Source organism: Cygnus olor, chromosome 12 (genome assembly GCF_009769625.2).
Source record: "Cygnus olor isolate bCygOlo1 chromosome 12, bCygOlo1.pri.v2, whole genome shotgun sequence".
In the NCBI taxonomy this organism is placed as follows: Eukaryota; Metazoa; Chordata; class Aves; order Anseriformes; family Anatidae; genus Cygnus; species Cygnus olor.
In genome coordinates, this window is record NC_049180.1 from 18,153,964 (window position 1) to 18,167,929 (window position 13,966).

A 13,966-nucleotide genomic window follows, 5' to 3' on the forward strand; every position below is an offset into this window, starting at 1 on the left:
AGCAGGAGGCAACGGTTTTGTGCAGGAAAAAAAAAGTGGGAAGAGTAGATAGAGATAGGATATATCTGTTTTATTTCATAATGACAAAAAGGCTTCAACTCCTGGTGATATCTAATTATCTTGAAACACACCAGTAATTCCAACATCTCCTCTAGTGAGCATATGTAAAATACTACCACAAGGTTTTTCTTCAGCTGACTTGTAGAAAAGCTTTAGTCTGTTGGAATATAGTTGAATGTATAGATCAGCTATGCATTTTGCAAACTCATAATCTAGAAGACTGATTCATATGAAAAAAAAAAAAAAGCCTTAGATTTAGAGAGCAACTATTAGTATACACTTTCTACATTCTGTAATTACAAATTGAGGTAAAATTCCAAACAGCTAAAACCACGGAGAAGTTATAAAAGTATCTATTTCCTATAGCGAGGGATTAGTAATTGCTCAGCCTGCCAGTTTCCCTTGCTTAAAAAGCTCTCGTTCAAAGAGCCCAAACAACAGATTTTTAAACAAGAGCTTAATGAGAAGTAAAAGTAACAATCAGTAGTAGTTTAATTTATTTTAGCTGAACTTTCCCAATAACACAGTAACGGCTGAGTTAGTGCTCAGGCTGTAACAAAAGTTACTGTCAGTACATCCCCTCAAAGGCTTGCAAAAAACCTTCTGTATCAACACAAGAGGTAAGGAAGTTTGTTTGTTTTTAAGAAATTAGATCAGTTTTGCAATTGCAACTGTGGTGTTTACTGTTAAACCAGACTGGAGGAATATGGCAGGTCGGCTTTCTGTTTGTCTTCATGAATATACACCACTATGGAAGTTCTTCATACACCACTAGTACATCGCTACTATTCTGTCAGTGCAGCAAATATTATTAAACAAACACTCAGCCTCTGATCTGCCAACAAATGACAGCGCACACTGTCAGGGCAGAGGTGAGATGACCATACTCCCTGAAGGCTGTCGAGTACTTCCGATGGATAATGTGTGCTCAGACAAAAAATCTCCATCTGAAGACTTGGCTCTGAGCTAAAAACTTGCAGCGCAGGCCCTTCCCAGCACAGCTAAATGGCTGTGAGCATGCCGGGCTCACACGTGCCATGGAAGCACATGCAATAACCCAACGAGCCTTGCAGGGGACCCAAAGTAGGGCTTGCTCCAAAACAGAAGAAAGTTGAGACAAGTCGTCTGCTTTCACAGACACAGTGGGTTCTGCCTAGCAAATACTCTTCTTGCTTATAACTCGATAATTGATTTAACTTAAAAGATTAGTTAAATGAAAAGAAGGAGGGTAATGCAATTGTTCACCGCAGTCTCCTTCCATCAGAGTTGACTTAAACTTTCAAAGCTCCACCCCAAATGTACACATGCCAGTCTTAGGTTGAAGAGAGACACTAATGCCATCCCAGGCTTACGATATTCACACCAAAGTCAAGTAAGAAAGCTGGTTAACATCTGAGTTCCTACCTATAGCTGGTCCTGCTTACCCACTTGTCCCTGCAGCTGAGTAGCATGCACCTCTGAGTGCTGTGGTAATTCCAGAAAACCCCTCACGTCCATTTGTGCAACAAGCCTGCTTCTTCGCTGCTAAGCAGACGGAAGAACCAAGAACAGCATAAAACTCAAAACACCTCCATTTCATTCATACAACATTAAACATTTTTTTACATTATTTGTAAGTCCAATAAACAAGCTACATTTGCAGTTTGTCAAGACCTTTTCAAGTCCAGCACAGGAACATTTTCAAATGATGAAATCTGAAAAAGTATGCCACCTGGAAAGTCAGTGCACATTCCTAAAGCTTTCTTACATTTATAGCATTGGGTGGCTATTTTGGCAGGGGCTGAGGGGATGGAGGGTTTGTTTGGTTGCATCTTCTACATTAAAAGTATTTAATTTTTTTATGAAAAGATTTGAAGTTAGCACTTACTATTTTGCACAAGGTTTTAGATTTGTATGTTAAATTTATATTCATGTAGTAAAATGGACAGTAATCCTGACTTACCTGCCTAGCGCACGTTCAAAACCATCTTATCACCCATTTATGACTTTTACTGAACTTCGGTGACACTGTGCTATAACACTATGCAGTGCTGTCATATCAAGGCAAAATATAAGTCACAGAAGTATTTTTCCCTCTCAATTTCCAAATGTTCAGAAATCACTAGACCGAGTGCATTTTAAGGGAGAAGGAAGAATTACACATACTACTGCAAAGTACGAGGAACATCTCAGGCAGCTTTCTGCATTGATGCTTTGTTATTTTTACAGCAAAGAGGTGCACAGTGAGCTATGTCTGGATTAAAAAACTCAGTATTCATTTTGGAACTCATTTATCCAATAGTATACTCTCTCAAAGGTATATATTATAAACTACCTGTTCGTATTCTGGTTTGTTTTATGGTGCTCAGATACTCTCACTTGCAAGACAAGGTGCATAGGCACCAGCACGTGCTGCGAGCAGCAGCATGCCATGCTTCCACACAACCTGCCAAATATTTTGGAGACTCACCAGCATCTTTTCGTCTGCTTGACCACTCCAGGCTACAAGGCTCTAAACAGCAACAGGCAGAAAAGAATAATACTTAAGCAGATCACAGAAACGTGTTCCCTGAGGTCACCTCCATTAGCTCAATGACAGATGCACACTGAGGAGCTTCGATGTCAGAACCAGAAGAAATGCTTCCTCCTCCACTGCAGCTACCAGACTCCTCTTCACAGTATCTAAGAGTTGGTCTCTTACTAAACCTGCAGATCAGCTCACGGTTTTTATCTTCTTTCCCTCAGAAGGTTCAGCTTTCTGTCAGAAAGCTACCAATACGAGCCTAGAAAATACCCTTCACTGACCGAGGACCTAAAATCTTAAAATTCATAGAGACCATTATATGCTGAAGGATGGCTTGTAACGGATTTAAAGCAACTACATTAACTACTGAATTCTGCTTGGACACAAGGACAAAGTAATCTGTATGGGGTACATTAGGGACTTTAATAGCTTGAGAGTCACAGCAGGCCGAAGCATAACATCAGGCAGCTGAACACTGGACCCTGCCCTAGGATGGGACATCCCCAGACCACACACGTGTGGTACCAAATTTGTGTGCAGCCTTCTGGCAAAAGCAGCAAATGGAAATGAGGCTGTCCAGAGCTCTCCCAATATGCACTCAAGATTCATCCAACTAATTTACAGAAACCGCTATCTCAAAATAATTCAATTAATAATCTGAACATCAAGCAGATTTGTCTAGTGTACCAAAAATTGAGTAGAAGACCCAGCAGTGGAGCCCAGCTGGCCAGCTATCAGAAACCCGCAGGAGGGTCACCGAATCTCTACAGGCTGCTGAATCGACAGGCAGCAGGAACGGTACACTGCAGCATGCCTGAAGCTGGTGTGCTTCACAGGAGCAAATGCTGAAGTGAACTATTCCAGCATATAATGCCCAGTGACTTAATGCCTACAGGCAAATACTGCATTATACAAGAAACGAGAGGGGAAGTTTATTATTACACAGTTATTCTATTCATTTGCTCCAAGGTACTGTTAACCTGGGAATTGGCACTGCTACTTATTGCCACTGAAATAGTATCTTTTACTACCTGTATGTGCACTGCCGCATTTGGCCAAATTGTAAGAAGAGCAGCTTCAGAACAACACTGGCTAATTCACATTTATATAGATTTTAGCTAAGAAAATGTATAATGTAATTACAAGACAGCAACAAAAGCAAGACAACATTGTTCTTTCTGCCTCATTTCAAAAAAGTTTAAGTAAGAGCAAAACCCAACAGCTTGATGAGACCAACTTCTCTAGCCAAGGCTGGAAGCAGAGGTACGTGTAAGGAAGTTGTTTACCTCAGATAACTAGCTCCTCAAGGCAAAAATCAACATGAAATTGTTCTCCTAGAAGTACCTGCCAAGTATGACTCCAACAAGGAAAAATCCCCATGAATGAATGGGAATAAGGCACCGAGTCCAAAACACAACCAGAAGGCCAAGTAAACAGAAGATCCTCACACGCTGCTTGAATCAGCCAGCTACAGTGTGACATCGCAAAGAAAAAAAATAAAAATCTGTCAGGATCTCACTCTGAGCACAGCTCAGTCCTGACCTCAGACAGCACGACTGCAGCCACGAGCGTTACCCAGGCCCACACAGCTCCATCCAGCTCCTCCTTCCGCAGGCGGCTGGGCAGCAGCACCCCTGCTTGTGCGAAGGCTCAGGCCCACAGCAAAACTTCACACAGCTCCCAAAACCGCTACACGCACGTATTTTAGATTAAAGCTGATGTCTCACTGAGGCGGAAAGGGGAGGAATGTAAATGCATCTAGAAGATTAAGTGTTTTGTAACATCCTCCCCACCCCAAAACAAAGAAAAACCTTTTGGTGTTTGGCTGCTTCTGAAGTAACAGCGGAAGGGAATAGCTTCAAAACTGACAGAGTGAGAGAAAAAAATAAGGCAAGAAGAAAGCTATGCTGTCACACATCCTCAGCCTGGAGCAACCACGACATCAAGAGGTCAGGCAAGGCCAGCAAGCCCTGACCGAGACTCGCTCCCCTCAGCCTGCACACGGCCGCAAGACCAAGGCCTCAGCCCCGAAATACTGCGAGGTGCTCCCATATGCCCTCTGTGACTGACACCCCCGCTCTGATTACAGTAAGACATTTTATGAAGGGCTTACTTCTACGTGGTATTTGGGACAGGTTAATGCAAGTTCTCGCAGCATTTACCAGGTCCATAAACAAACGGAAGGAAAGGGAGCGACATTTCACAAGCGTGCACGCAGATCAGACTGGCAGCGAGCCTGCGCCGAGTGAAGATGACGAGCTGAGGTTCTCAATCGCCTGTAACTGCAACTCTCCCTGATTTGGAGGTTCCTAAAGGACTTGGTTTGCATTTGCCTGTTGTTAAAACCCACTACCTGTACAATCACAGCACTAGATCCTGTCCGACACGTTCAGATCAGTGCTGGCTGTCTCGTTCCTCCCTTCACGCCCACCCGTCATGCCAGTAAAATGGCTGAGCAGGCACACATGGGCACGGACTTTGATCCTAAGCCCTCTGCCACTGCTTTTCAGTAAAAATCCTGTAAAATCCAGTGCAGAAGAAATAAATAAAATGCAAGACCATGCAATGCAGCATGGTGATGGAGCATTCCATACTGTAAAGCCTTCTCCAAGTAATCGCAGCAAGACCGTGCCTCTTCAGCTGCACATTGCTTCTGAATAATTCAGATGTAGTTGCCATGCCAAGGAGGACATTACGAGACTGTCAGAGAGGCTGATCTGGAATGAGGGCTGCCAAATACTCTTAATTGTCACCATGGGAGGAAGGAAGTTAACAGATGTTGCCGACACACCTCGGTCGGGCCACAGGGCCAGCTCACGGCAGCAGCCAAGGAGCTGCTGCCGCCCTCCTCGGGGCTGCAGCACCCCTCAGGTACCTGGTCTCACCCAGATTTTGGGACGTTGCTCTACAGGTCAGAACAACCACCATCAGGGACAGCTGATTTCAGAAGGGTGCTGAACACAGCGGCACTAATACGTTAATTGGTATTAGGTAAACAGGCTCCAGAGATTCTGCAGGAGAGGTTTCGGACTGCCTTACAAACATGAGCTCTGATCCAACCTGCCTTGCTCTGAGATCAGAAGTTCATATTCCAGGAAAAAAAATCCTGCCGTGTTATCTGTTGTAGGTTAAAGTTTCAAAATGATTAAAGTTCAAATTACTTCTTCTTTAAAGCTACCTGCACCCTAGGAAAAATACCTGAAGCCAGCAGCCAGCTTCCTAGCTTTTACACTTTTTATTGCTTATAGCGATATTTTGTTTAGCCCCAATTTCTAGACGAAAGGACAGAAAGCAATATACAAGTGTGACCAGTATCTTGAGCACTCTTTGGCAGTTCATCCGCAAGGATAATTCAAAGGAATGAAGTCATAACTTCAGAAATTACGAGTTCACAGCATGTTCAACTAACGAATTAGCATACAAACTGCTCGCTAAGAACAGCGGTAGTGTTTGTTTGCTTATAACATGTATTATGCAAGATTTTCACTTTGTTTTCTTCAGAAACACTTCTCTCTATGAGAGGTTTGCAGGTTACGTAGCAGTATCACTACCAGCACGCAATCATCTCAATACATAACGGGGCCACCTCTGTATTCTGGCCTATCTGTTATTTTGGAGAACATGTTCTATATTCAGAAATGCACTCAGAATCACCAAATTATGAGGTCATTAAGGAGAAATATGAAATATTACATTATTACCTATTGAGATTGTAATGTTATGTATACAGCCTCCCAAACTGCATTTCAAAGTTTTAAGAATTCCCAAAGTAAAAAACAGATCTTACACTCCAACTTGAAATAAGTGAGTATAAGCTACCCCAGAACAAAGTGTAACAGTAAGATGGTTAAAAAACAACAAAGCAGAGAAAAATACAACAATATGCTTCTGTGATACAGGTCGAGGACCAGCAACACAATCTCATGCTTCCTAAAACTGACCTCAAGCTAACAGCTTGCCAATTAAAAAGTAAGAGCTGTAACCCCAACACAGTTTAATATGATACTGATAAAGATTTGGGGTGAGCAGGTCCCCTTTTTCCAACTGCATACTGCTACGGAGAGCACGTATCAGCTCTTGGGAACCAGCAAACACTCAAGAGGGAACGACATACTCTTCCTATTACTTAATATAGACATCCCCGTCCACCAAAAAAGTATACCAAACTTCTGTTCCTTATATAGCTGCTCCAAGGTAAATAGGTGCCCAAGTCATAAACGGAATATAAAAATCAGAGCAAACAAAACAGCCCACAAAAATACATTTAAATACCCTTTCCCTGCATGTGTGGAAACCAGCAGGCCTCTCAAGTCCTCTTTAAACTGTTTAAACAAGACATGCTGAAATTTTGGCCCCGTCCCAAGGTTCTGCAAGCTCAAACAATACTGTTATATAATATTTACAGTATATTTCCTACAGGTTTCCTAAAACTGCCTTTAGTCTAACAGTTTCATCTCCTAGGAAGCCTGCTTCTCTCCCCCAACCCCTCCAAGAGAGTAACTACAGGCTGTCACTACTCGAGGCTGTGGGCTAACAGCTGACTTCACGTCCATACAACCCCGATGCCCGCCTTCAAGGATTGCATGAGCTGTCACAAGGGTGCTGTCAGGGCCGTGGGTCACAGCACAGGACAAGACCAAGAGTAATTGGGACTCCTACCAGACAAGCACAAGAAAATGACTCTCACTCGACTGACGGCCCTGCATTGTACCTGAACACTTACACACACGGGTACGGAGCGAAGGGACAGTACTGTTCTGAGACATTTCCAGGGAGCAGGCAGATTGCCGTCTATGAACTTTTCCCAAGTAATTCATTTCTATGCATGATGTACGTGGTGAATTCGACTGCAGCTGATGTTTTGACATCCTCTCCTTCATTAGATCCCAAACACATGCAATCCTCTAAGTGACGATGTGCTGGAAGAGCCGCACACGCCCCTCACTGCTGCCTCACCAGCAGTCACACAGATGCCTCCGTGTCCGACAAGTGTGTGCTTTATTTACCTGAAGCACTTGTAGGTATCGAACTACTGCAAGAGCAAAGCAAGTACCACCCGTGCATTTGATCTGAACTCTTGGGAGTACATGATGAAAACCAGCATGGCTGATTAGGATTTTACCACATTTCTCTCCCCTAGTCAGGCATTTAGCATGGCTAGACGTTTTGCTACAGGTACTCACACACACAGCTTTCTCTTCCTGCTCCAGCCCCTGTGGCCCACATGCTGCTGTGCCTGGTACCAAGCAAGGGCCTGCACAAGTAAGACCCAAAGAGACACAGGGCACGTTATCTCAGACCGACTGCTGCATCAGTGCGGCTACATGCCTTCTGGTCAGCTCAAAGCTCGACGAGCATGAGCTTGCACCTGCCTTAGCACACTTAGCTTCTTCCAAAAAAGCGGCTAAAAGACATGAGAAGCTGGCATACTTCACGTGAAAAAAATCCCATTAGAACTTCTCCAGTAAGCACACGCAGCTTTAAGTTATTTTCGTCCTGAAGCAGTAATAGTTTCATTTCACGGTACCCTTGTAATCCTGGAGGACAGCAGGGAACCCCCGCGCCATGCCAACCAATTCAGAAGGCTGTGAGCCCACACCCGCACCCACCTCCACCGGGGTCACGGGAGTCTCTCCCTCTGTGTCAAAGTCTCCGTCAGTACTTCAAAGCGCCGTGAGTTCAGCATTTCAAAACACTTTGTCTTCTATTTAACCCAGGTTCTTCCTCAGCCATGCACATGACCTTTCCTTCCTAAACTCATACATTAATCAGGGTCTTTCTACTTGACTAAAGAGTCTGGTCAAAATTATCCAGCTTCCTACAAAGTTCCCAAATCCACATCTCCTACCTGGGAGCTGCTTATGAACTCTTCCCTTCAGTGCAAGCATCAGAGAAACATATGAGGAGACGGACCAAACTGAAGCGCCAGTCTTTATTTTTGCTGTTTTGTTGCAGTCAAGGCTTCTGGCTTAAGCAGTTCTTGTATCACCTTTTGGCTAGGCTCACCCTACACTCGGCAAAAGCTGTCAGGCACCCGTCTCGGTACCCCAGCCACTTGTTGTGCCTTTTGAATTGGGGCACAGTGCTAACAGTTTACTATTGCCCTGGGAAGGGAGGGAATGACAAGGAATCCCTCCCCAAACCCCAAAGCACATATCCTACATCCCTGAGTTATGCTGCTCAGAGTACCACATCCAGGTAAATTCAATTACGGTCTTCAAAGGTATGTTTGTCACCAGAAACATCGTACGGATCCTGTACAACTTTAGGTTCATTCCGTGTGCTGCTTGTTCTTTTTAGCACTACTGCCTACTGACAAAGCCCACGGAGGACATAAGACACGCAGCCTGAATCCGACCGGTGCAAAGCAATCCTGGGCAGCACTGGACAATTAATTTACAGTGGGATTTCGGACCTCACAAAGGTAAGAGTGCCAGAACTAAGGAAAGAAGATCGTGTGTAATGTGAACATCTACATTATTAATAGAACTACAAGTCTGAAAACAGACTAAGGAGAAATATTAAAGATATGCCAGAATATGATGTATACAACAGCACCATTAACTCTGTCAAAACCAGCCACATGTTGAAGGCGGCCAGTATCTCAGTACTGAGGCACGTTCACAAACACTGTGCATGCTTTGTAAGAAACCTACCCTGAAATCAGAACAACACAGTTGAAGATTATTTCTGAATGATTTGGATATCACTTTATGTACAGATAGAGCAAACCGAGAAAATACTGTTTCTCAATAAAAATCAAAAAACTGAGAAGACTCAAACATTCACCTGGACAGCTTAGTAGCAAACTAGTTACACGCTGTTGCATGTTTACACAAACCGCCCAACTAGCTAAGAATTATTGGACTGTTTTTCCAGACAGCTGATCAATATAATTGTGTATTCAGAGCTGGTTTTGCACAGCTGTACACACAAGTGACATCCCTGCACTGGAAACGTGAATTCCACATGTCAGCTTTCAACTGTGCTTGCTATCAAGTCAGGCCTACGCTTTCTGAAAATGGGACAGTTCAACAACACGGCAGCGTTCAAGAGACTCAGAATTTAAAGCCATCAGCTGAAAACAGTTATAGGATGGTAGGTAGGGGAAAGCATCAAGCCTTTATTATTTTTAACATTTGCATTGGAACAATTTAGGGAGGAAAAAGAGATACCTGTTAACACAGAAGTAGTGCCTGTAATAGAACTACAGCATCTTTTCCTCTCCTATCAGCTGCCAGGAGTAGCCAACGCAAACGCAGGAACCCATCTTGGAAAAAAGTAATTTAAAACACATACTTCAGCAATGGCCTCATTTGCTAGGTTACGAACCTCTCTATCCATCTTCACCATACGCGGTGATTTCAGCCCCGAGACAGCTGCCTAACAGCAGTTATTAAAAAGAACCGCGTACGACAGGGGTGGGAGCAGCTCAGCAAAACCCAAGCAGCTCTGCAGGCTTCGCCAGGCCTCACCAGCAGGCAGCCAGTCACAGAGCAATCTACAGAAAATCTGAGGGTTTTCCGCGCTTTCCTGAGAGGCTACAACTCCTTTTAGAAATTGTTTTCGCTATTTTTCATTAAGACTTGTTAGCTAACAGCCTCTTAATACCTTAGGAATAAATAGCATTTAAAAAGCAAATGCCGTTTACTTCCATCACTTTGAAAACGAAATTCAGGGGCACATCTTAGAGACACTCTACCTTGCCCTGCTATGAACAAAGGAAATAGCTAAGAGAAAATCTCGGCATCATGTAAATATATGCCACAAATTTGACAGCCAAACCTAGGGCAGGCCAACGTATTTGAATGCTTTTAAATACTAAGAAAAAAAATACACGCAGTACGTCCACTTGGCTTTTGAAACTCATTCAAACAAAATTCTGCTGTTGTGACAGCCATCGTCTTGAATCCTTACATACAATTATTAGTTTATATCTCTTGATGAAGTTCACCCCCTTTTCCTACCCTGTATCTCTAATACCGAGAAAAGGTTTACGGTTTACAAGAGAGAATGGCGCTTCTAAAAATGATCCTCAACTTTCAAGTAAATAAATGACAAGCTAGAAGATAGAGTCCAAAAACTAACTTACAAAAAAAAAAAACAGCCATGGTATTTAGTATGCTTTGAACACATTGCTTTTAAGTCTTGTGAAGGAAGTCATGAAAGGCTCCAACGTACAGTGACTACAGAAGTTAAAATAGCACACTTCTGCAATGTCATTTTATGAATTATTATAACCCCAGCAGTAAAGGTAACATAGAAGCTGGCAAGAAAGTAGGGAGCCTGAGGCTGTAAGAGTTCGCCTTCCAAAACAACCAGCAAGGCTGAATATTCATTTTGACAGATCTTACAGAACTGCAGTTTTCGGAAGGCACAAGGTCAACGCTTTCTGGTGGGAGGTGGCAGAAGGACCTTTAGGTGCAAGCTGGGCACACAAAAAGCGACGCACCCAAATCATTACTGATTTCTAAAATGAGCTCTTCGTGGCCTCCTGCTGTCACCATACACCTCAGCCATCCGAACCCTGGAACAAAGCCAGATGTTTTTGTAAAGGAGAAGGATTGGAAAGGGTACTACACCTGCACACACCACATCAGAGATCCATACTTAACAAGTCAAATACATGTCAACATGCTCCTGCTGAGGGGAGGAGGGCTAAGCTATGGGTCAAAGGCAAAGGTTATATTTTGAAAAGCATGAATGTAATAAACAGATAAATAAAACATAAAAAGGCTACAGAAGTTATCAATGGCTTTTTATCCAGGGAATCACCCATACCAAAAGCCATCCTCACGTTTAAAAAATAGGGGGAGGAGGAGGATCTCAGAACAGTTTTGGGTAAACAGGACAGAAGAGATGTGTTCGCCTGCCCTCGATCTCTGCGGGCTCGTGCAACACCAACTGATGAGACCTAAGCTAACACAAAAACAATATGGACAAAATACTCGGATCAGCACGTGCATTCCATAGTCAGAGATCCATGAAAAGCATTAATAATCCCACGCTGAAATCCATAATGCCCTATGCACGCACACAGGTTCACTTCTGAGAACAGGTGCCAGCATGTGCGTGCATCTCTTCTGCCACAGCTCTAGAAAACGCACTCCCCGCTTGATCACCCAGCGTGCACACTTTCCCTTAACAACAGCGGCTCTTTCTGAAGTTACAGCCCCTACTACGCGCTCGTTCCACGGGGAGCACCGAGCCCTCCGGGCGTGCGGCACAGCCGCGCCGAGCAGCCGGAGCGGAGCAGCTGTCAGCGCCGTGCCTGGCGTCCTCCTCCTGCCCCCGCTCCACTCCGGGCAGCGCCGCGAGCGGCACCCAGCGAAGCGCCCCGTCCTTCCCCGCAGCACGTGCGGGAACAGCGGCGTTACGAGACGCCCGAGCACGGGAGACAGAAACGCACCGCGCAGGCGAGAGAAGGAAAGCTGCAAACCGAGGAGCGCGCCCAGGCTGCAGACCGCTGGCTCGGCGGGCAGCGGCACCACGTGCGGCCGCGGTGACAGCCGGAGGAGCCTGCGAAGGCATCCCGTGCCCGCACCTAGGCGTGCCCGCACCATCAGCACGCACACGGGCACCTCCCGGCACCGGCACAAGGCGCTGCTCTGCACGGCGAGCGCCTGCCCGCCCCTTCCCCGGGTCAGACACCTGCAGCAGCCAGGCCCCGCCGGGCACTCCCGCACCCCCCGTCCTCCCCGGCTCGGCGGTGCCGCCGGCCGGCAGAGCCCGGCGGGGGCCGGGAGCCGGGCCCCGGCCCTGCCCTGCGCCTGCACCGGGGCCTGCGCCTGGGCCCCGCCGCCCGCCTCAGGTGCCGCGGCCCAGCGCCCCCCGCCGGCCCCGGGGCGGGCCTCGGCCTCCTCCTCCTCCTCCTCCTCCTCCTCCTCCTCCTCCTCCGGCGGAGGCCGGCGCCGGGCCCGCGCCCCCCCTCCCGCCCCGCCGCCCCGCTCACCCCACGACTCCCTGGCTGTAGTTCCGCTTCTTCCAGGGGGTGCCGGTGTAGGGCGGCTCGGCCAGGCCGGCCTGGGCCCTGCCTGCCGGCCCGTCGCCCAGGGCGGGGGCCCGGCCCTGCCCGGGGGGCCCCAGCAGCAGGCTGTAGTTGAGGCCGAAGGTGCTGGCCTTGTTGTCGCGCTTCCTCTTGTTGCTGGCGGCGGCGGCCGCGGCGGCGGCCGCGGCGGCGGCGGGCGGCACCCCCCGGGCGGGCCGGGCCCAGGCGGCGGCGGCCCCCGGGGGCGGCGAGGCCTGGCGGAGGCTGCGGTTGTGCTGGTTGTTGGCGCTCTCGAGCGGCAGGAAGTCGGGCTGGGGGTCGGCGCGGGGGGCGCGGTACATGCCGGGCGGGGAGGCCGGGCCGGCCCCGGCGGGGGCGCTCTGCTGCTGCTGCTGCTGCTCCTGCTGCTGCTGCTGCTGGAAGTAGAGGTTGCGGACCCCCTGCGTGGTCTCCCAGATCTGCATCCACAGGCGGTTCGAGGGGCCGAGCTGCTCTGGCTGGAACCAGGCGATCCGGGGATCCATCAAACGGGGACCCCACCCCGGCTGCCTCCGCTCCCCGCGCCGCGCCGCGCCGGCCGCCGCCGCCGAGACCCTGTCAGCGGGTCCCAGCGCTAATGGCGGCTCCTATGGAAGGGCAGCTCCGCGCCTGCCTGCTCGCTGCCGTCGCTCCACAGCCCCCGCCCCTCCTGGCGAGCGCGGCGAGGCGGGGCCCGGCTGGGCCGCCGGCACACACACACACGGGCGCGCACACACACACGCACACACGCGGCCGGGCCCGGCGTAATAAACGGCGGCGGGGCGGCGGCCCCCGGAGCTGCCGCCCCCGGCCCCCGCGGCTCCCTCAGGGCACGGCCGCCCCCGGCGCTGAGCGGCGCTGAGGGGACCGAGGGCTCCCCGGGCCCGCCGGGGGAGGCCCCCGGTAGGCGGCAGGGGACGGCAGCGGCCGCCCGGCCCCGAGGTGTCGGTGCGGGGCCAGCCCGGCTCCTCTCAGCGGCGGGTGGCCGTTCCCTAACGGGCGGCCGCTGCCGTCGCGTTACCCGTGGCGGAGGTGGGCAGCTCCCCCCCGCCTGCCTCTGTGACGGCTGGCGGTAGGTCTGGGGCTCCTCGCGCCTTGTCCAGCGCCTCAGGAGCGAAAGAGGGAGCCTTGGTGCCACACGTGTGCAGCCAACGCTTCTGCAGGTGGAAAAACACGTTACATAGGCAGCAGCGCAAACAGCAAAATGTAGTAGTACGACTTGTGGTCAGAGTCAACTTTATTTTTAGTATTTCCCTACCACAGCCCTAAACCATCTTTTATATCTGATCAGCTAGTAAGTTTCCCGCATGGATGTCCTGCTGCTTCTCTTTTCGTAGTTTCAGCACTGTGTGGGACAGGATTTCTCTTTAGGTAGATGGAGCATGGAGATGCTTTGC

General features: G+C 48.4%; 1 protein-coding gene across 1 annotated transcript in view; it reads right to left on the reverse strand.

Annotated features, from left to right (window-relative positions):
- The window catches only part of TENT4B (terminal nucleotidyltransferase 4B), a 41,913-nt gene extending 28,608 nt beyond the window's left edge, over positions 1 to 13,305 (reverse strand). The window contains exon 1 of the mRNA XM_040571355.1: positions 12,516 to 13,305. Within this exon, the coding sequence (XP_040427289.1) occupies positions 12,516 to 13,075 (560 nt within the window). The 5' untranslated portion in view covers positions 13,076 to 13,305. The remainder of the gene's footprint in view (positions 1 to 12,515) is intronic.
- Positions 13,306 to 13,966: the final 661 nt, after the last annotated feature.